At 37.3% G+C, this 22,485-nt stretch overlaps 1 protein-coding gene across 1 annotated transcript in view; it reads left to right on the plus strand.

Annotated features, from left to right (window-relative positions):
* The window catches only part of ATP6V1A (ATPase H+ transporting V1 subunit A), a 61,271-nt gene that overhangs the window by 22,346 nt on the left and 16,440 nt on the right, over positions 1-22,485 (plus strand). The window contains exons 2-6 of the mRNA XM_081235631.1: positions 5,193-5,287; positions 12,722-12,850; positions 14,911-15,125; positions 15,405-15,542; positions 18,703-18,854. Of these exons, the coding sequence (XP_081091757.1) occupies positions 5,203-5,287; positions 12,722-12,850; positions 14,911-15,125; positions 15,405-15,542; positions 18,703-18,854 (719 nt within the window). The 5' untranslated portion in view covers positions 5,193-5,202. The remainder of the gene's footprint in view (positions 1-5,192; positions 5,288-12,721; positions 12,851-14,910; positions 15,126-15,404; positions 15,543-18,702; positions 18,855-22,485) is intronic.

Genomic DNA, 22,485 nt, shown 5'->3' on the forward strand with positions numbered 1-22,485 from the left:
CCGACCAGGAATGGAACCTGTGCACCCTTGCAGTGGAAGTGCGGAGTCTTAACCACTGGGCCACCAGGGAAGTCCTGTTTTGCTTTTTAGATTACACATTTAAGTGAACTCATGCAGTATTTGTCCTTTTCTGTCTGACTTATTTCACTAAGCATGATACCCTCTAGGTCCATGTTGTTGAAAATGGCAAGATTTCATTCTTTTTTACAACTGGGAAATATTCCATTATATTTGTATACCACATCTTCTTTACCTAGTCATCTATTGATGGGTATTTAGGTTGCTTCCATGTCTTGGCTGTTGTAAACACTGACTTTTTAAAAAGTAGAATCATCTTGATTTGTTATAAGAATATTAATCAGATGAATGGAAATTTGTGGATCTGGTGAAAAGCGTATTTAAGTGAATTTATAGAATTATCACTTAGGCTCTTGGTTCACTTATTAGTTTGATATCACTGTTCCTAATGCCTGCTGCCTTTGGCATAAATTAAACAATATATGCCTAAAAATAAGGTTTAAAACTGTAGAATCATCAGTTTCCTATGGTGGCTAGGACTATCCAGCTGAGTGATAAATCCACAAGGCAGCTGAATCATGAACAAACTCATTTGATTTCCACTAATTATTGCTCATACATTTGGAGGCTCTTATTGTTGTTTAAAAGGGAAAGTATGTAAACACCTGTTTAAAAATCAGAACAGATACTATTATGCCTCATGAACATTCTAGAACACCTTCATGAACCCTAGGAGATTTAAAGCATCTGTAAGAAAGTTCTACTGTATACTCTAATGCCTCCTCATCTTTCAAGTTTCAGCTTAGCCTCCTCTAAGTCACTCTTGTCCTGCCCAAGTCAAGGTTAGATGCCTCTTCTAAATCACTCTGCACTGCTCTATGAGAGCACATTTGTTACCCTATTATAACTATTCTTACTCCACTGTATTTTCAATCTATGATACAGCACCTGGCATATCATTGATGCTTAAAATCTACTTAGTTTTAGAAAATAAAGTTATGGTAAAATACACATAATAGCTTAGAAAAAAACTAGCCACTTGACTAGATTTGGTTCATATAACAAGAAGATAAGAATATGTTAGGTTCTTTTTAGAAATATAGGCAATATTAGCTTGTACTAACAGAAGAAAGTTAGTAGTCGTCAGTAATACTTTTCTGTTAGGCTTACTGTTAGGTGCTTCACAACAATCCCAGTAGATTTTACAGATGAAATGAGTCTCAAAAGGTTAAAAGAATTTGATTTGCTCAAGGGCACAATTTATAATTTCAGACTCCATCTGTCTGACTCAAAGCCTTGGTCTCTATTTCTCAATAAAAAGAAAGCAGCCAGAACAGATAGATGAAAGTGGTACTCTTCAGAACTTACTCATATGACATTTAGAATACAGTTTTTAATTTTGTTTGCTCTGTTTTAAAAGAAACATTGACATTGTGATATACTTCCGGAAGAGGGTAGCCTCAGGGGAGAAAGATCTGAAAAAGGCCATCCTTTGAGGGACAGTTGACACCAAAGAGAATTCCTCAGGGAGGGAAGATACTCTGTGTGGCTACAGTAGTTGGAAGAAACAGCCAGAGGGTAGAAGTTGGGGAAGTAGATTTAGGTTGGATACAAAACAACTCTCTAAGAGGCGATTTCTAAAAATAGAATGGCTTTTTCAAAACTGAAGCCCTGTTTAAATGGTAGGTATTACAGATGAATTTTTTGTGAGCATTTTACATCTCACAAGGAACATTTTGACAAACTGTAATTTAATCATAGCCCCAGGGTAGGTGGTACTTGCGATTTTCAAATGAAGATATTAAGAGATTTTGATTCGTCCAAGATCTCCTGCAGAGTGTCACTTGTAGAATCAGGATATTTCCTAAGCCTGCTGACTCAATATTTCATGATATTTCCACTTTAATAGGCAGATGATCATGTATCATAGGAAATACCCATATTTGGGGAAGAAGTTAGACTGTATTATTAAAAAGTTCTCTTCTGACTTTGAAAATCTTTGATTTTCTGGAGATTAAAATTTGACCTCCTTTGCTTGTTTAGTACTTCTTTGAAGACTTTGCCCAACCCATTTCCCAAATAAATGCTTATCTTTAAACTTTGTTTTTTCCCTTGTTATCTAAGTAGTTTCTAGAAAAACTTTTTATATTCTAATCTTTTGCAGTCCCACTCCTACTTAACAGTTCCCTCCTGCATCTTTAGGAGGCTGGAAAATCCTAATAAACCAGTTTCCCCTTTTCTTTACTTCCTCCCTCAACTGCCCTTCCTCCAATTTTCCTACTGACACCAAAATCCTTGCCTCCTTTACATTGACATTTGTGACTGTAATATCAGATTTATTATTATTTTTCCATGATTTCTAAGGACTTATACACTAACTTCATCTTTATCAATAAATGACCAAAGTGATGATAGTCTCTACCTTATCACTGATACCATCTTTAAGGTATTGGTACTTTTCTTGCCCCTTTGATCATATTCTTCTCACTTGGAAAGTCTCCCATATCTCCATGTGGTGTTTTGGGGTTTTTTTTGTTTTTTAACATCTTTATTGGAGTATAATTGCTTTACAATGTTGTGTTAGTTTCTGCTGTATAACAAAGTGAATCGCCATATGGTTTTGATCTTTAATTGTTTTTACTCTTGCTTGTTTCTTTAATCACTCTTTAATTCTTCCCTGTTAACCCTGTACACCGTCCCCCTTCTGAAGGCACTAAGTGTATCAAACCAGAAATCCACTGTTAATGACTTTATTGTTACACACCCCTCCCGAATTCTTTGATACCTTGGTTAATGGATTACAAATTGTATTCCAAGGAGTGTAGGGTTCTGTAGCCATCCTTCAATGACTCCAGAAAGACTGAAAAACACCACTCTACCCTGCCTGAATTAATACCTAAGCCTCAGGGTTTGATTTTTCTCCCTTTCTGTATTCTTTCTATCTGGACTCAACTCAGCCTTGAACCTTACTTTCCAGTTCTTATCTGTTCCCCTAACTCATCCCCATTGGTTTACACTTTTCCCACATCTGAATCAATTTCTCCTTTGCTCCCAATGTGTTGTCATTTTGAACACTTAAGTAATTTTGTTTTATGGTACAGTTGTTTAAAACCAGTGAAATCTCCTTCTATTCATAGTTTTTATTCCCTAAGTTTAACACAGTACCTTTTCCTTGGTAGGAGCTCAGTAAACATTTAATAAATTGAGTCCATTTGTTACCAGTTAAGTTGTATGGACCCCTGCTCAGGCCCTAGCCCACTGAGACCCTCTGCCTCCACAGAGAAGGTTTTTTCCATTCGGGTTCCAGCAGCCAAAAAATGAAACCAAAGCAGAAATTGAAGGAACAGAAGCTTTATTCAATGGCCACAGAATGGATAAGTGGGAACTTAGTTCACAAATCAAGTTCTTGCCTTAATGGCAAGTCGGATTTGCTTTTAAGGAATAAGGACAATAGGGGGAAGGAGTGAGACTAGTGATGGGGATGCATATGCATTAGTTTTCTGGGAAAGAGGCAGGTTTCCTGGAAATGGGATGCCACCACTTTTCTGTCCTTTTCTGGTCAGTGACTTCCAGTCACGGCTGCCAGTAGGTGTGTCATTTAGTACACTAATGTAGTAAAATCAGTGTAGAAAGAGACTCGGGGTCCCTTGGAGTTAAGATTCATCGCCATCTTGGTTTCAGCTGGTTCTATCCGGTTTTTGTTTTTCTCTTCCTATAGCTTCCTTTCTTTGTGTCCAGACCCTGTGATTAAATATATATGTTAGTTCCTATTCCAAGGAGGGACTGGTGGGTTTTGAGCAAGGGTCTGGTGACAACTCTGGTAACATTGACACTCAACCCATAACTATTTCCGGAGCTTTTCAACTTCTCTTCATGCCTGCATCCCTTCCCCTACTTAACATTAGATTGGTTAAACATCATTCTTCTCTGTAACAGTTCTCCCTCAATCTTCGGTTATTTCCTATTGTTTGTAGGATAAAGCCCACTAGGCATTCATTTCAAGACCCACAAATTAGTCTCTCTAATCCTTATTTCTCACTGTTGCCATAACATAAACCTTTTATTCCAGTCTGGCTGGTCTGTTAACTGTTCCTGAAAATTTTATTTCCCTTCTTTTGTTCTCGTTATTTCCCCACCTGAAATGCCTTTTGCTCTCCTTTTCCTATGCTAATTCTACCTGACCTTCAAGATGTTTTCCCCAAACATTCTAATCTTTGAACTTTTAGTAAATAAGTGTGTATTATTTGATACTTTATTACATATTGACCTGTGACCTTTACTTTATGGTTGTTTGGAGACATTATTTAGCTTTTTAAATGTACATATATTTTATCTTCTTTATTAAATTGTCAGTAATAAGTTAGACCAGCAGTTACATAGAAACTTTCTACTTTGGGATCTGTAACCAGTTTTCTATTTGGACTTGAGTAGTTCATTGTTTGGGTTTTTCAGATTGCACACCTCTAAAGTAAAGAAGTTGAACTAAATTTCTTACACTATTCTGTGTTCTGCTAAAAAAAGAAAAAAGGGAAAAATGATCCCAGAAATATTTTAAAGGTAGATTTTACATTTAAACATTTTTTTAAATGTAAGATATAACTTGTTAGATGATAAAAAAAAATAAAGCAGGGAAGGAGGGGAGGTATTTTAAATAGATGGGCAGATAGGCAGAGAAGCCTCTCAGAGAAGGGGACATTTGAGTAAAGACCTGAAGGAGGTATATAGAAGCGGACGTCTGGCAGAAGAGTACTCCAGACAGTGGGAACAACATGTACAAAGACCCCGAGGCAGAATGTGTATGTGCTTTGAGTAATGGCAGAGTTCAGTGTTTATGCGGCCTAATTAAGGGGAAGAGTAGTTAGAGAGGAGGTCAGAGAAATAATGGGAGGGCAAGATGTTGGCAGGCTAGATAAGAGGTTGGAAAGAATTCACAGTCTGTTACATTCCATGGGGTATTTTCTATTGAATGTCTTGCATACGGCTATCTAATTCTGAGTTTTAGTAACTGTAGACTATCCAAGAATTAGGTACTTTTAACCAAATCTTAAGAATTTTATATTTTACTTTGAAGAAGTGGTAATAACTCAAGAATACACCAAAGTTCACTACCTATATTGGTTCTTTTGCTTTAAAGTTTGTAATTATAACTTAATTTTTTTTTTTTTTTACCATAGGTGAGTTAACATGATGGATTTCTCCAAGCTACCCAAAATACGTGATGAAGATAAAGAAAGCACGTTTGGTTATGTGCATGGGGTCTCAGGACCTGGTAAGTAATACATAATAATCTCAATAGTAAAAATTCCTAACATCAATTAATGTCTTTTCAAGGTGTTTGAGGCAGAAATACACAAGTTTCTGTTCACCTACATAAATTCTGTCTTTAAAAGATTTCATAGCTGCTGTAAGACTGAGGTAATACCTCCATCATAAGGGCTACTGTAACATTTATTATCTAAATTTGATAATTATTGAGATACTAATTTGTGATATCCTGTCTATTGTATAAATGTATAGTTGGTGTTATATGTCTTAATTTTTTTGTTAAACGTGAGGTTAAAAGACTATAAAGTTTATAGGTTTTTGTATGTGATGCCTAGATGTCTATTAATTGGATTTGAATTTTAATAATTGCTTTCAGAGCATTTCTCAGAAATATCAACCTTGGCTCTTTGCATGTATAAATCCTTCTGAATGGTTATTCAGATATCACGTAAGCTACCTGTAGGAAAATAGTCTTATGACATGATAATGAGAATGGAAAGCAGTTTATGTTTGTTCTGCCCACACTTGGGGTACTGCATTTTAAATAATAAATTTTGTTTTAGTATTCATTTTGTTATTCCACACTTCTGTTGCAAAATGTGGTTCATAGTTTCCATAGGTAAAGCTGCTCATTGATTTGTATCTTTAGTGCCATGGAACTTCATTTTTCCTTATATCTTTTTACAAAGTCATGTTGTAGTCTTTTTCTTGTTCTAATCACAGAAGAGGTGATGACCCTTTTTTGGTGTTAATGCAAAGAAAACACTGTCAGTCACTGTGCCTATTTCTCCCTAAGAAGCTTCTACCGCTTAGAAATTGGTGTTTGAGCTTGAACTTATTAGCAGATAATATATTTCACTGTTTTCAATCTCTTTTTGCCATTCGGAGAAACAATTTTTCCCCTTGAGGATTGTAAGGTCTTCAGGAAAGAGGCTATACACAAGAACTCTTAGGGAAAAGGCAAAAGAACACTATCAAAAGAGTTTAGGTAAAAATATTTTTCTGAAACTTATAGTTAACTGCTCTTGGAACCTATTTATAATTTTTAAGTACTTAATGAGATAGTAGAAAAATGGCATACTTTTGTTTATGAAATATGATTTAAAACTTTAGTGATCTCTGGTATTTTGGTGCATCTTAACTATTCTTATATATAGGTTCAGAGGTAAGTATTTATAAAATTAATAAATTTCCATTGTTCAATGTTAAATAAATATTAATACCTTAATAGTTTTCACTCAAATATTACCTAATTCATAGTTCTAATTAATTGTATCAGAAGGCTAAATATTAAAATAGACTTATTCCATTGAGGCCTGCGCAGGTCCCAACCTGTCTGTGGTTTGGGGATGCTATCCGCCTCATAAAGCATAGTAGAGGCTTTGTCTTCTGGGAAGACAGAAGTCGTCTTCTCCTGAAAAGGCCTTTTACATAGCTGGCTTTGGCATCTTCCAGGAATAGGAGGGCAGGAATTGAGGCCTCATGAGTCTGGTAGAGAGACAGAGAGAGGTAGAGGTAGAGAGGTTGAGGTTAGAGAGAGAAGACAGTGGTTATAACCAGCAAGTCCAGAGTGGGATGTTGTTACTTCCATAACTTGTCACTGTTAACTCAGCCTGGGCTTCATGACAGTCGTAAAAGTGGATTCCTTAATTAAAAAAAAAAGACTTATTTCTACATATCTGAAAATGTACAACATTCCCCTCCTTCCAGAAAAGTAATTTTTGCTTACTAGACAACATGATCAGGACTTCCCTGGTGGTGCAGTGTTTAAAAATGTGCCTGCCAATGCAGGGGACACAGGTTCCATCCCTGGTCCCGGAAGATCCCACATGCCATGGAGCAACTAAGCCCATGCGCCACAACTGCTGAGCCCATGTGCCACAACTACTGAAGCCTGCATACCCTAGAGCCTGTGCTCCGCAACAAAGACAAGCCGCTGCAATGAGAAGCCTGCACACCGCAACGAAGAGTAGTCCCTGCTCACCGCAACTAGAGAAAGCCGGCGCACAGCAACGAAGACCCAACTCAGCCATAAATAAATAAACAAACAAACAAATAAACCAAAATAATAAGTGTAAATTTTAGTTCAGTATTTATAAGAAATAGGGATTTTTAATTAGGATTTCACCCAGTGGTGATGACTGATTATAAACATCCTATGGGATATGAAATAAACATCCTATGGGATATGAAAAAAATTTTTGATGCAAATGGGAGGTTTTCTAGATAGATCTGTCATTAGTTTATCAAGAGTCTTTGTTCCAGAAGAGTTTTAAGAAGCACTGGTATAAAGTGTTAGAAAGTAAAGATGTTGTTTTATATAATATTTCTCAAAATGATGGTGACAACACAGCAAACTGATAATTGTGTGGCATTCTATCATGCAACTAGCTAAAGCTCTTGTTCTCATTTTAGTTTTAAAGGTTTTTTTTATTACTATTGTTCCAAAACCCATCATTCCATATATTATAGCAACCTAGGTTGATCAAAACTTGCCTCAATGCTACTAGGTAAGAGTTTGTCATATAGAACTTCAAAATGAATATAGTTTTCATGTATATTATGTAAATAAGTAATCTTTAGCCTAACAAATTTTATTGTTTACCCTATGTCATATGCTAAAAATGTCTTTTTTTTTTTTTTTTTTTGGCTGCATTGGGTCTTCATTGCTGCGTGCGGGCTTCCTATAGTTGCAGCGTGCGGGGACTACTCTTTGTTGTGGTACACAGGCTTCTCATTGCAGTGGCTTCTCCTGTTGCAGAGCACAGGCTTCAGTAGTTGCAGCACGTGGGCTCAGTAGTTGCAGCACGTGGGCTCTAGAGTGCAGGCTCAGTAGTTGTGGCGCATGGGCTTAGTTGCTCCATGGCATGTGGGATCTTCCCAGACCAGGGATTGAACCTGTGTCCCCTGCATTGGCAGGCAGATTCTTAAACACTGAGCCACCAGGGAAGTCCCTAAAAATGTGTCTTTTGATCAACAAAACAAAAAGACAACATATGGAATGGATGAAACTATTTGCAGATGATGTGACTGACAAAGGGTTAATATCCAAAATATACACGCAGCTCATGCAACTCAATATTGAAAAAACAAACAACCCAATCAAAAAATGGGCAGAAGACCTAAATAGACATTTTACCAAAGAAGGCACACAGCTGACGAACAGGCATATAAAAAGATGTTCGACATCACTAATTATTAGAGAAATGCAGATCAAAACCACAGTGAGGTATCTTCTCAAAGCAGTTAGAATGGCTGTCATCAAAAAAGTCTGCAAATAATAAATGCTGAAGGGGACGTGGAGAAAAGCGAACCCTCCTACACTATTGGTGAGAATGTAAATTGGTGTAGCTACTATGGAAAGCAATATGGATGTTCCTTAAAAAATGAAAATAGAGCTACCATATTATTCAGCAATCCTTCTTCTGGGTATATGTCCAGCAAAGAGGAAAACTCTTAATTCGAAAGATGCATCTACCCCAACGTTCATAGCATCACTGTTTACAGTAGGCAAGACGTAGAAGCAAACTAAGTACCCATCAACAGATGACTGGCTTAAGAAGATATGGTATATATATACAATGGAATATTACTCGGCCATAAAAAGAATGAAATATTGCCATTTGCAGCAACATGGATGAACCTAGAGAATATTATACTTAGTGAAGTAAGTCAAAGACAAATATTGTATGATATCACTTATATGTGGAATCTAAAAAATAATACAAATAAATCTGTATATGAAACAGAAACAGACCCACAGACATAGAAAACAAATCTATGGTTACCAAAAGGGAGAGGGAAGCAGGAGGGGACAAATTAGGAGTATGGGATTAACAGATACAAACTATTGTGCATGAAATAGATAAGCAACAAGGATTTACTGTATAGCACAGGGAATTATATTCCATATATTGTAATAATCTATAAATGGAAAATAATCTGAAAGAAATGTATATAACTGAATCATTTGCTGTACACCTGAAACTAACACAGTATTTTATTTTTTAATATATTTTTTTGAATTTTTGAATGTTTTTTATTTTTTTATACAGCAGGTTCTTATTAGTCATGCATTTTATACACATCAGTGTATACATGTCAGTCCCAATCTCCCAATTCATCCCACCACCACCTCCACCCCACACCCCCCACTTTAGCCCCTTGGTGTCCATACGTTTGTTCTCTACATCTGTGTCTCTATTTCTGCCCTGAAAACTGGTTCATCTGTACCATTTTTCTAGGTTCCACATAAATGCATTAATATATGATACTTGTTCTTCTCTTTCTGACTTACTTCACTCTGTATGACAGCCTCTAGATCCATCCACGTCTCTACAAATGACCCAATTTCATTCCTTTTTATGGCTGAGTAATATTCCATTGTATATATGTACCATATCTTCTTTATCCACTCATCTGTCTATGGGCATTTAGGTTGCTTCCATGACCTGGCTATTGTAAATAGTGCTACAATGAACATTGGGGTGCATGTGTCTTTTTGAATTATGGTTTTCTCTGGGTATTTGCCCAGTAGTGGGATTGCTAGGTCATATGGTAATTCTATTTTTAGTTTTTTTTTTTTTTTTTTTTTTTTTGTTACGTGGGCCTCTCACTGTTGTGGCCTCTCCCCTTGCGGAGCACAGGCTCCGGACGCACAGGCTCAGCGGCCATGGCTCACGGGCCTAGCCGCTCCGCGGCATGTGGGATCTTCCCAGACCGGGGCACGAACCCGTGTCCCCTGCATCGGCAGGCGGACTCTCAACCACTGCGCCACCAGGGAAGCCCTATTTTTAGTTTTTTAAGGAACCTCCGTACTGTTCTCCATAGTGGCTGTATTTACATTCCCACCAACAGTGCAAGAGGGTTCCCTTTTCTCCACACCCTCTCCAGCATTTGTTGTTTGTAGATTTTCTGATGAGGTCCATTCTGACTGGTGTGAGGTGGTACCTCATTGTAGTTTTCATTTGAATTTCTCTGATAATTAGTGATGTTGAGCAGCTTTCCATGTGCTTCTTGGGCATCTGTATGTTTTCTTTGGAGAAATGTCTATTTAGGTCTTCTGCCCATTTTTTCATTGGGTTGTTTGTTTTTTTAATATTGAGCTGCATAAGCTGTTCATATATCTTGGAGATTAATCCTTTGTCCATTGATTCGTTTGCAAATATTTTCTCCCATTCTGAGGGTGGTCTTTTCATCTTGTTTATGGTTTCCTTTGCTTTGCAAAAGATTTTAACTTTCATTAGGTCCCATTTGTTTATTTTTGTTTTTATCTCCATTACTCTAGGAGGTGGATCAAAATAGACCTTGCTGTGATTTATGTCAAAGAATGGTCTTCCTATGTTTTCCTCCAAGAGTTTTATAGTGTCTGGTCTTACATTTAGGTCTCTAATCCACTTTGAGTTTATTTTTGTGTATGGTGTTAGGGAGTGTTCTAATTTCATTCTTTTACATGTAGCTGTCCAGTTTTCCCAGCACCACTTACTGAAGAGACTGTCTTTTCTCCATTGTATATCCTTGCGTCCTTTGTCATAGATAAGTTGACTGTAGGTGCGTGGGTTTATCTCTGGGCTTTCTATCCTGTTCCATTGATCTATATTTCTGTTTTTGTGCCAGTACCATATTGCCTTGATTACTGTAGCTTTGTAGTATAGTCTGATGTCAGGGAGTCTTATTTCTCCAGCTCTGTTTTTTTCCCTCAAGACTGCTTTGGCTATTCGGAGTCTCCATACCAATTTTAAGATTTTTTGTTCTAGTTCTGTAAAAAATGCCACTGGTAATTTGATAGGGATTGCATTGAATCTTTAGATTGCTTTGGGTAGTATAGACATTTTCACAGGATTGATTTTTCCAATCCAAGAACATGGTATATCTCTCTATCTGTTCGTGTCATGTTTGATTTCTTTCATCAGTGTCTTATAGTTTTCTGCATACAGGTCTTTTGCCTCCTTAGGTAGGTTTATTCCTAGGTATTTTATTCTTTTTGTTGCAGTGGTGAATGGGATTGTTTCCTTAATTTCTCTTTCTGATCTTTCACTGTTACTGTATAGGAGTGCAAGAGATTTCTGTGCATTAATTTTGTATCCTGCAACTTTACCAGATTAATTGATTAGCTCTAGTAGTTTTCTGGTGGCATCTTTAGGATTCACTATGTATAGTATTATGTCACCTGCAAGCAGTGACAGTTTTACTTCTTCTTTTCCGATTTGTATTCGTTTTATTTCTTTTTCTTCTCTGATTGCCATGGCTAGGACTTCCAAAACTGTGTTGAATAATGGTGGTGATAGTGGACATCCTTGTCTTGTTCCTGATCTTAAAGGAAATGCTTTCCGTTTTTCACCATTGAGAATGATGTTTGCTGTGGGTTTGTCGTATATGGCCTTTATTATGTTGAGGTAGGTTCCCTCTATGCCCACTTTCTGGAGAGTTTTTATCATGAATAGGTGTTGAATTTTGTCAGAAGCTTTTTCTGCATCTATTGAGATGAAAATATGGTTTTTATGCTTCAGTTTGTTACTATGGTGTAGCACCTTGATTGATTTTCATATATTGAAGAATCCTTGCATCCCTGGGATAAATCCCACTTGATCATGGTGTATGATCCTTTTAATGTGTTGTTGGATTCTGTTTGCTACTATTTTGTTGAGGATTTTTGCATCTATATTCATCAGTGATATTGGCCTGTAATTTTCTTTTTTTGTAGTATCTTTGTCTTGTTTTGGTATCGGGGTGATGGTGGCCTCATAGAATGAGTTTGGGAGTATTCCTTCCTCTGCACTTTTTTGGAATAGTTTGAGAAGGATGAGTGTTAGCTCTTCTCTAAATGTTTGATAGAATTCACCTGTGAAGCCATCTGTCCTGGATTTTTGTTTGTTGGAAGTTTTTTTTCTACGGTACACGGGCCTCTCACTGTTGTGGCCTCTCCCGTTGCAGAGCAACAGGCTCCGAACACGCAGGCTCAGTGTCCATGGCTCACGGGCCTAGCCGCTCCGAGGCATGTGGGATCTTCCCGGAACAGGGCACAAACCCGTATCCCCTGCATCGGCAGACAAACTCTCAGCCACTGCGCCACCAGGGAAGCCCTGTTGGAAGATTTTTAATCAGAGTTTCAATTTCATTACTTGTGATTCGTCTGTTCATATTTTCTATTTCTTCCTGGTTCAGTCTTGGAAGGTTATACCTTTCTAAGAATTTGTCCATTTCTTCCAGGTTGTCCATTTTATTGGCATAGAGTGGCTTGTAGTAGAATCTTAGGATGCTTTGTATTTCTGCGGCTAACACAGTATTTTAAATCAAGTATAACTTTTTAAAACTGTCTTTTTATGAGATAGTGTGTTCCATAGTAGGGATTTTATTTTTCCTATGAATATATGAGAGAAGTGTATTATAGGATTTATTGGATGTTTTAATTATCTTAATACTCATTTGTTCTTTTCAGTGGTTACAGCTTGTGACATGGCAGGTGCAGCCATGTATGAACTGGTGAGAGTGGGCCACAGTGAGTTGGTTGGAGAGATTATCCGATTGGAGGGTGACATGGCCACTATCCAGGTGTATGAAGAAACCTGTATCCTTTTTGGTTCAATTTCTAGCCATTTTCTGTAAATCAGAATTGAAAGATTTATGGCAAAGGTAGAAGTAGCACCAATGGTATCAGAAACGTGGAATATTGGTGTTTTGAAGAAACCTGATATGTAGGAGTTTATTGAAGAAAGGTCCTAAGAATTAGTGCTCTTATTTTAAGAAATTAGTATTATCTCCTGACCTTTCATTGCTCTTAATATTTCATTGCTCTTATTCTCAAGATCAGCATTACTTCTTTGGCTACTTAATTAAGTTTTATTTGGTACAGGTTTTTTGCCATACTAAAATATATGCTTATGGTACCTGTTCTCTCTGTCAGTATTGGAGTGCTAATTCTAAACAAAATCTGAAAATTTTTAATAAAATTAAAATTTTTAATTTGAAATTTTTAATAAAATTAAGAGTCTTCATAGCTATGAAATAATCACTAATCAAAAGGATTTTTTTCTATTGTTAGGTTTATCTTTTATTTAGTCTTCTACATGGTTTGAAGATTTAAAATAAACAAATGACCATGTGTATAGTGAGAACCCGCTCTGCCTTTGTTATCATGTATTTGGCCAATTTTCAAAACAGACATGCATTCATGCAGCCCATTTTGTTAGTTCCATTTATTTTGTATCCTTCTAGTTTGTTACATGAACCGATATAAATATATTTTTTTATTTTTATTTCCTTTTTTTCCCCCAAAGATAGCATATTATATGCACTGTTCTGCACCTTGTTTTTTTCACTTAAAAATATATGTATGGTGGAAGATGGATAAATATGTGATAAATATAGTACAGTGTTTATGGTAGATCACTGTAAAAATTCTTTCAGCTTTGCTGTAGGTTTGAAATATTTCATAATCAAATATTGGAAGTGAAAATATATTTTGGAGATCTTTCTTGAAAAATTCATAGAAGTGCCTAGTCTTTTTTACAGCTACATAGATTTCCAGCTTATGAATATAGCAACATTTATTAATAAATCCCTTAATGATTGTTAAGTCTAAAGATTTTTTTGGTTGTTTCTTAGTCTTAAGAGTTTAAGTTTTTGTCCAGGTGCTAATATCCTTTTTAGGGAACTGATATTCCTCACCTGTGTAGTTGAAACAAAGTATGATGGAGAGGCTTTTGCTTCTATTTTTAAGCCTGTGGTTCCCAAACTGTGCACCAGGGCACTCTGGGCAGCTGCAGCAAACTCATGTGGGTGCTCCAGGATATTTTAAGGTTTTACGGTAAACACGGGAATATTAGACATTTTGTCAGACACCATGAGAACTAGTAGCTTGAGATAATAAACACTTTTATTATTTGACTGTACTATATTCTTGTCGATGATATCATATCTTTGTGAAGCTGAGTTTTGGCAATTGCTAAGCCAAAAACCAAGTGGGATACAAAAATGATGTGGGATGAGTATTCAGTGTGACTCCAAGGTTTAGAAATTGTAGAATACCCAACAGGCACATAAATCCCATTTGTAAGAATTGAGATTACTTTTTTTTTTTTTTTTTTTTTTGCGGTACGTGGGCCTCTCACTGTTGCGGCCTCCCCGTTGCAGAGCACAGGCTCCGGACACGCAGGCCCAGCGGCCATGGCTCACGGGCCCAGCCGCTCCGCGGCATGTGGGATCCTGCCGGACCAGGGCACAAACCTGTGTCCCCTGCATCGGCAGGCGGACTCTCAACCACTGCGCCACCAGGGAAGCCCGAGGTTATTTTAAAATGAAATTAAAATGTTCTTTTTTCTTTCAATTTATGTATATTTTTCGAAGTACCACTTAGTTGTTAGGACATACACATATATTAAGATGTTTGGACATAATTATTTAATAGATGGAATTATTTTTATATATATATACACACACACACACATATATATCTTTTGTTGTAGGTCACTATGAAAAAGTTACTGAAACACTAAGGATGCTGTGGACTAAAAGTTTGAGAATCTCAGGTTTAGCGTCTTATGTATCATTTCCTGTTAAACTGTGGTATTTCCTTTTTATAGTATCTCTAATCTTTCATAGTGAGTTTTTCTCAACTGCTGTTTCCAGCTGGTGTGTCTGTTGGAGATCCTGTACTCCGCACTGGTAAACCCCTCTCAGTAGAGCTTGGTCCTGGCATTATGGGAGCCATTTTTGATGGTATTCAAAGACCTTTGTCGGATATCAGCAGTCAGACTCAAAGTATTTACATTCCCAGAGGAGTAAATGTGTCTGCTCTTAGCAGAGATGTCAAATGGGATTTCACACCTTGCAAAAACCTACGGGTATGTCTTTGTAACCTAAACTTCTAAAATTGGTGAAAGCATGTGAAAAGAGTGTTTACTGAACTATTTTGTACTCTTAGTCAAAATAAAAATAGACCACAGAAGCATAGTTTACATCTTTTTTTTAGCTCCACTAGAAGGATTATAGAACAAATGTGTTCTATTGATAAATGAAGCAAATGATTTAAATAATAGCAAGGGTGAGTCTGCTTGACGTTTCTTGAACATTAAATGGCTTGACATTTATTTGAACATTAAACAAGTGCATTTGTTCTCTAGGTTGGTAGTCACATCACTGGTGGAGATATTTATGGGATTGTCAACGAGAACTCACTCATCAAACACAAAATCATGTTGCCCCCACGAAACAGAGGAACTGTTACTTACATTGCTCCACCTGGAAATTACGATACCTCTGTAAGTATCATGTAAACTTTATCTTACAAGAGTGGCCCCATTTATATGTGATAGTTGCCCAGTTTTAGTACTCTGAGTAGTTACAGAATTCATATTTAATGTGTATGTTTTAAGTTACTCCCATAATTACTTTTTAATTTAAGATTTTTTTCTTTAAACCTTGAGCTTGGGAATACAAAAAGCAAAATATATTATTTCTTTTTGAAGAGAAATAGCTAGTATAGTATTTTCCTACCTTCTTAACTTATGCTACATTATTTAAACCTCTGATTCTTTAGGCATAGAATAGACTTTGATCTTTTTGTCAATCTCTATTCACATAATGAATTGTAGAATGGATTATATAAGTTCTTACTCCGGGTGAGCCACTTAAAACTTAGTCCTTTAATGTTATTGATAGTCACATCATACCAAATACAGTAGATGAATGATAATCTTTGTGGGTATGAAGATAGCTTTATTGAGAAGATCATTGTAGCATATAAGTTTTTCCCAATAAAATATGATAAAAGATAATAATTTTCTAATCATTTCACAAGAATCAGTCTGTGCTCTACAACATATACAGAACAAAAGAATTAAGATCGGGATTCTGGTCAGTCAGCTCACCTTACTCACTAGCTTAGAGACTCACCTATACTTGAAAGAAAACCCTGAAGTAGACAATTCAGATTCATGCATCAACAAGATTACAGATTTCTATAGGTCTATGGACTTTGAGATTGTTTGTGAATAGTTAAAACCATCTCAGTGTTCACAAATGTTAGAGTATTACTCGTTATCTTTTTGCTTTTGTAAGTAATTTAAAATATTTAACTTTATTAAATATGTTAGGGTTCTTAATAGATCACTATTTTTCATGAAAGCAGTATAAGAGCATTATAATAAAGTAAGCAAAATAAAGAATGGAAAATAAATTATGAAAGCTTTCATTTCTTCCCTCCCTCAGTCCCAGGAGTACCTTCTGTACCCTTCAAGAATTTTTCCTATGCATATTCATGTAATTTATTTAACTATCCCTCTATTACTTGAGATACTCCTTTCTCCAAAACTTCTAAGCTTTTTTTTTTAAATCATTAAAATAGTAATAATGCACCTAGTTTAAAAAAAATTAGAACAGCCGGCGTCCTCAGGCAGCCGCCCCGGCACCTTTTTCCCCGCCAAGGACACTGCGGAGCGGAGCTTCTGTGCTGACTTCTCTGCTAGCGGGGCGTTTGCCTTTGCTGAGGACAGCGTGCGGAGCCCGGGAATGAAGGATGGCAGCACGCCGTGCATTAAAAGCTGTTTTGGTGGATCTCAGTGGCACACTTCACATTGAAGATACAGCTGTGCCAGGCGCACAGGAAGCTCTTCAAAGGTTACTTGCTACTTCTGTAATGGTTAGGTTTGTGACCAATACAACCAAAGAGAGCAGGAAAGACCTCTTGGAAAGATTGAAAAAATTGGAGTTTGCTATCTCTGAAGATGACTGCAGCCGGAAACTTGGTAGAGCAGAAACAAGTCCGACCCATGCTGCTGGTTGATGATCGGGCCCTACCTGATTTTAAAGGAATACAAACAAGTGATCCTAATGCTGTGGTCATAGGATTGGCACCAGACCATTTTTATTATCAAATTCTGAATCAAGCATTCCACGAGAATACAGGCTATTGAAAAAAGTTGGCATGTTTGACCACACTTTCAAAGACATTATTCGACGAGTGTTAATGGTAATCTGATCTGTGATTGTGGCAGGGATGAAGAAAACGAGATTCTGGTATTGTCAACATGACTTGATGGACAGTTGGGTCAAGAGGGTGAAGAAGAACAGTGAGTCGACATCTAGATATCTAACCTAAGTGCCTGTGACAGAGAACACTCCCTGTGTGGGTTCAGGAGGTGATGAGTTTAGGGTGGGGCTCTTCGAACTGTGGGCTATATAAGTGGAGGGGTTCCAACAGCTGTTGGTAGAAATTGAGGAACCACAACTAACATGTAAAATGTTATTAATCTTCACTTGTGTGTGCATTTTACCTGTATGAACTTTCTACTGCTACTTCCAAAAGGCAGACTGCATACTGGTTCTCATACTTCCTAAACTAAATTGGATCAGAATTTATTCACAAGTCTACTCTAGAGTGAGATTGTGATTTTTTTCCCCTTGGATTTTTCATTTTTTATAGATTTTTCATTTTTCTTTTTTTTTTTTTAAAGGTGTCACATTTATTTATTTATTTATTTATTATCTTTGGCTGTGTTGGGTCTTCGTTTCTGTGTGAGGGCTTTCTCTAGTTGCGGCGAGTGGGGTCCACTCTTCATCGCGGTGCGCAGGCCTCTCACTGTTGTGGCCTCTCTTATTGCGGAGCACAGGCTTCAGACGCGCAGGCTCAGTAGTTGTGGCTCACGGGTCCAGTTGCTCCGTGGCATGTGGAATCTTCCCAGACCAGGGCTCGAACCCGTGTCCCCTGCATTGGCAGGCAGATTCTCAACCACTGCGCCACCAGGGAAGCCCGATTTTTCATTTTTCATGTTGCCTTTTACTTCTTGTTGAACATTAAACAGTGTAATTTGCCTTTACATTTATGATAAGCTAAGTAGTCCTACATATTACATAGATGTACATTGAACTAACTTAAAAAAAAATTTCTTTAATAGCTTGGTAAATTTTTGGAATTTAACATCATTTTCTTACCAGTACGAAGATATTCAAGAATCATTCTAACTTATACTTGATGTAGAATTCACTTCTTGATGCATATGTTCTAGAATCAAAATGTTAAAACTCACTACAAGGTTCACACATCTGGGCACATTATTTGATCTTAAAGATGGCTACCCTGTGTACAATCTATGTGGCCAGAAATAGCCCTTTGGGAACAGTCAACTTTTTTCCATTTGCACATTAATTTTAGATCCTCAGTTATGAAAACTATGGCTACTGAATGTACTTTTATTTGTGACTCTCTTAGTTACTGTGATAATCAAGCCTTTGTTTAAATAAAAACAAACTCACTTAAAAAAAATTAGAACAGTATGTAAAGATTTACAATAAAAAAGTGTAAATCTCCCTCCCCACTTCCACATACCACCTCCCTAACCCCCCAAGAGAAATCTGACATTACTTTGATTTTAGAGGAAGAAATGTTTATAATGTACTTAAAGTCCTGCTGTATTTTTGTAGGATGTTGTGTTGGAGCTTGAATTTGAAGGTATAAAGGAGAAGTTCAGCATGGTCCAAGTATGGCCTGTACGTCAGGTTCGGCCTGTCACTGAGAAGTTGCCAGCTAATCATCCTCTGTTGACTGGCCAGAGAGTCCTTGATGCTCTTTTTCCGTAAGTTTGATTTGTGTCCCATGGTTTTCCCTCAGAGTTATTATATGTGCTTATTGTTTCACTTCCTTATAGATAAAGATTTTATGTGCTAATCCTGTAATACATTTTATCTAGAGTAATGTATTTTACCAGTGCTTATTTAGAGAATTAAACTGTTGAAGAAAATTTATTTTTTCACAGTTGCAAAAGGAAAGCATTATTTCTAAAACTTTCTGAAAAAATGAAATTTCCAGAAGGAAATCTGTGCCAAAACAATATAACTATTTTTCTTAAGTTATCCCAGAATTAGTAGATTGGTGTCACTATAAATTGATGACTTCTAACATCAACTGGGTTCTAACATCAACTGGGTTCTCTATGCTACCCAGCAATCTTTCTTACTTTGTAGTCTGCTCTTTGCCATTTTCTTCATCACCTGCTTAAAAACCTCCTTTCTCTTTAAATCTTAGGCATCACCATACCCTGCTTTACTTTTTTTTTTTTTTTTCTTTTGCGGTACACGGGCCTCTCACTGTTGTGGCCTCTCCCGTTGCGGAGCACAGGCTCCGGACGTGCAGGCTCAGCGGCCATGGCTCACGGGCCCAGCCGCTCCGTGGCATGTGGGATCTTCCCAGACCGGGGCATGAACCCGTGTCCCCTGCATTGGCAGGCGGACTCTCAACCACTGTGCCACCAGGGAAGCCCTACCCTGCTTTACTTTTAACAAATAACTTCATCATTTAATTCACAGAAAAGACTGAAGCAGTGATGTAGTAATTCTTTCAACTTCTGATCACCAACCCATGTATGACTTACTCTTCAGCCTCTTACCTTTAAACCTACTCTGTGCGTTGTTCTCACTATTACTCTCTCATAAGATCTTCATTACTTGGACTCTTCTTATTTAGTCAGTACCTCCTGTTTCCATATCCTTCACTATCCAGTTTAAATTTAATAGTCTATCACTTTTACTAACATCTGTCAGTATATTAAATTTTCTTGGTTCCTTTGTCTTCTGTCACGCCCACCTGGCAAAATATCAACTGTGAATCAGTCCTGCTATCTCCTTCTCCCAAGTCTACACACAGGCTGCTGAGAAAAATAAATAAGTGCAAGTTGGTATCTCACCACTGTGGCACAGTCGTTCAGCATTTCCCTAATTATCATTCTCCTGCTCTCCTCAGTGACTATTTCAAACCTCTCCACTTGCCTCAGAGCTTCAACTCCAGTCTTCTTTCTCCTTCATTCTCAACAAATGATCATGCTAGATCCTTCACAGACAAATGAGAGGCCATGAGATTTGGAACTCCATCAGTTAATGTACATATTCCCATCCATCCCTTACTTCTCTCCTTTTTCTGGAGTTTATCCCACCTCATGTTTCCTCAAAGACCTCCCATTAAGTGATATTCTCTTTATCTCCCATCTAATGAGAAGACATCTACCTTCGACCCTTTTCCCCTTTCTACCTTCCACTACTTTTCTCCCTATCTTCACAGCCAAACCTCTTTAAAAAAGTAAATTAGTTGTCTCCACTTTTCCCACTCTAATTCACTGTACTGCTCTGCCCGTGGTGCCACCCCTCAACCGAAACTACTCTCACTAACATCATCAGTCACTCCCAATTCAATAAGTACATTTTAGTGTTTTCTTAATTCCTACAACTTTGGATATTGGATATTGCTTTCTACTCCTTCCTCTTTGAAACACCCTCTTTCTTTGCTTTTCCAGTAAGCTTCTGTCTACAGGAAGCTATTGCTTATTCTCTGTTGCAGGTTCCTTCTCCCTTAATTTTGATATTTTTTGGAGGTTTTCCCTTTTCTTTCCTCATTATATGTCTTACCCTCTGTGGATGACTTCATTCTCTCTCGAGACTTAAACGTTCATCTATATATGATGATTTCTAAACCTGTATCTTCATCCCAGATCTCTTCTGAGTTCCAGACTCATATATCCACTTCTGATTATACCTCTCCTTTTGAATATCTTATAGGTGCCTCAAAGTCAGTATGTTTAAAACTAATCATCATCTTAATCACCACTCCTTTCCTTGAAACTTTGCTGTCTCTCTCAACCAATGTCATTATCATACATCCAGTAAATGCCTAATCTAAAATCTATGACTTCTCTCAAGTATCATTTTTACCCTCCCACATCTAATTAGTGAACTAATGCTGTTATTCTATTCCCTAAATATTTTTATCTGCATCTGTCATCTCTACTCCATGACTATAATTAAGGATCTTACCCTAATTCCTGTAATAAACACATTTAATCAGACTTCCCATCTTCAGTTTTGCCTTCTTTCCAAGTGGTTGTCCATATTACATAGTGATCCAGCTAAAACACATATGTGATCCTGCACAATTTTGCTTGAAACCCTTCAGAGCTCTTTATTGCTCTCAAGACAAACACACACTCCTTAACTCCTTACAAAGCCACCCATGATCTGACTATTGCTTACCTTCCAGTATTGTCTCAGCCACTTGCCTGCCCAACTGCTTCCTTATACACCATCTTCCAGGTTTAATGGACTTTTAATTCTTCAAGCAATGCTCCCTCTTGCCCCTGGACCTTTGGGCATTCTATTCCCTCTATGTGGAATGTTATTTCCTTGTATCTGGCTAATTTCTATTTTCTTTCAGGTCTTAGCTTCTTTTGGAAAGAATTTCCTAACCCCACTCCCATCCAGTGTCAGACTTTGTACTCCTTCCTGTGTACTCCCACAAACCTTGGATGGTCTCTATGATAGCACTTTCCACATTGGATTGTTGAACTTCTAAAGTGGGGCACACCCAGCCTTGCCTCCCCACCCTGGCTTAAAGGTGATTTGAAAGACGTATACAAAGCCATAGGCGGAATGGACATGCCTTCTTAGTGTATCAGAGTCACTGAAAGGTTTGAAGGAGAAAACATTTTAATGCGTATTAGTTTCATATGAGAAAAGTCTGTTATTAAGGATGCAGTGTTTGTGTGAATTTTATGATAAAACACACTATTACCAAGGAATTTCCCTTAGCATGATGTCTCATTTCTCCTGCCCAGACACTCCTGCCTGACACACACACTCACCCGCACGCACACATACACCTGTGACATTCACTTCCCTCTGCCCTTAATGGTATTTCACTCTCCACTGACACCTTTTAGGGAAAGTTTGAACGTGGTTGCTAAATGGTACTGTTATCACAAGCTGACTCTCCAGTTTACTCCACTGGAATGTGAGCTCTTTGAATACAGAAACATAGCTATTTTCTCCGCTGTTGTCTCTCCAGCATCTCAAGCATAGTTTGTAGTACCTTGGAAGTACCTCATAAATCGCTATTGAATGGGTAAAAGGGGATTGACTTAACACCTTAACAAAAGTCTTCGTTTATTAACCTCTGTAACAAGATAGGAATTTCTTAGATCTTATTTTTTACCTCAGAAGATAACTTTCAAAGCGTTTATATTTTTCTTTCAGCTTTAATTCTTATATTGTCCTTCCCTAAACTAATTTATTTAAGCATTCAGAATATCATTAGTACTATTTTATTTATTTTCATATTCCTCTTCCCCAGTTACCTTATGGAATATACTTTCACTTTTTGCCATTAAAGATGATAGAAATGATTAATTTATAATAAACAACATATACTACTCTAGGTGGAAA

This window comes from Mesoplodon bidens (assembly GCF_964165515.1).
Source record: "Mesoplodon bidens genome assembly, chromosome: 5".
In the NCBI taxonomy this organism is placed as follows: Eukaryota; Metazoa; Chordata; class Mammalia; order Artiodactyla; family Ziphiidae; genus Mesoplodon; species Mesoplodon bidens.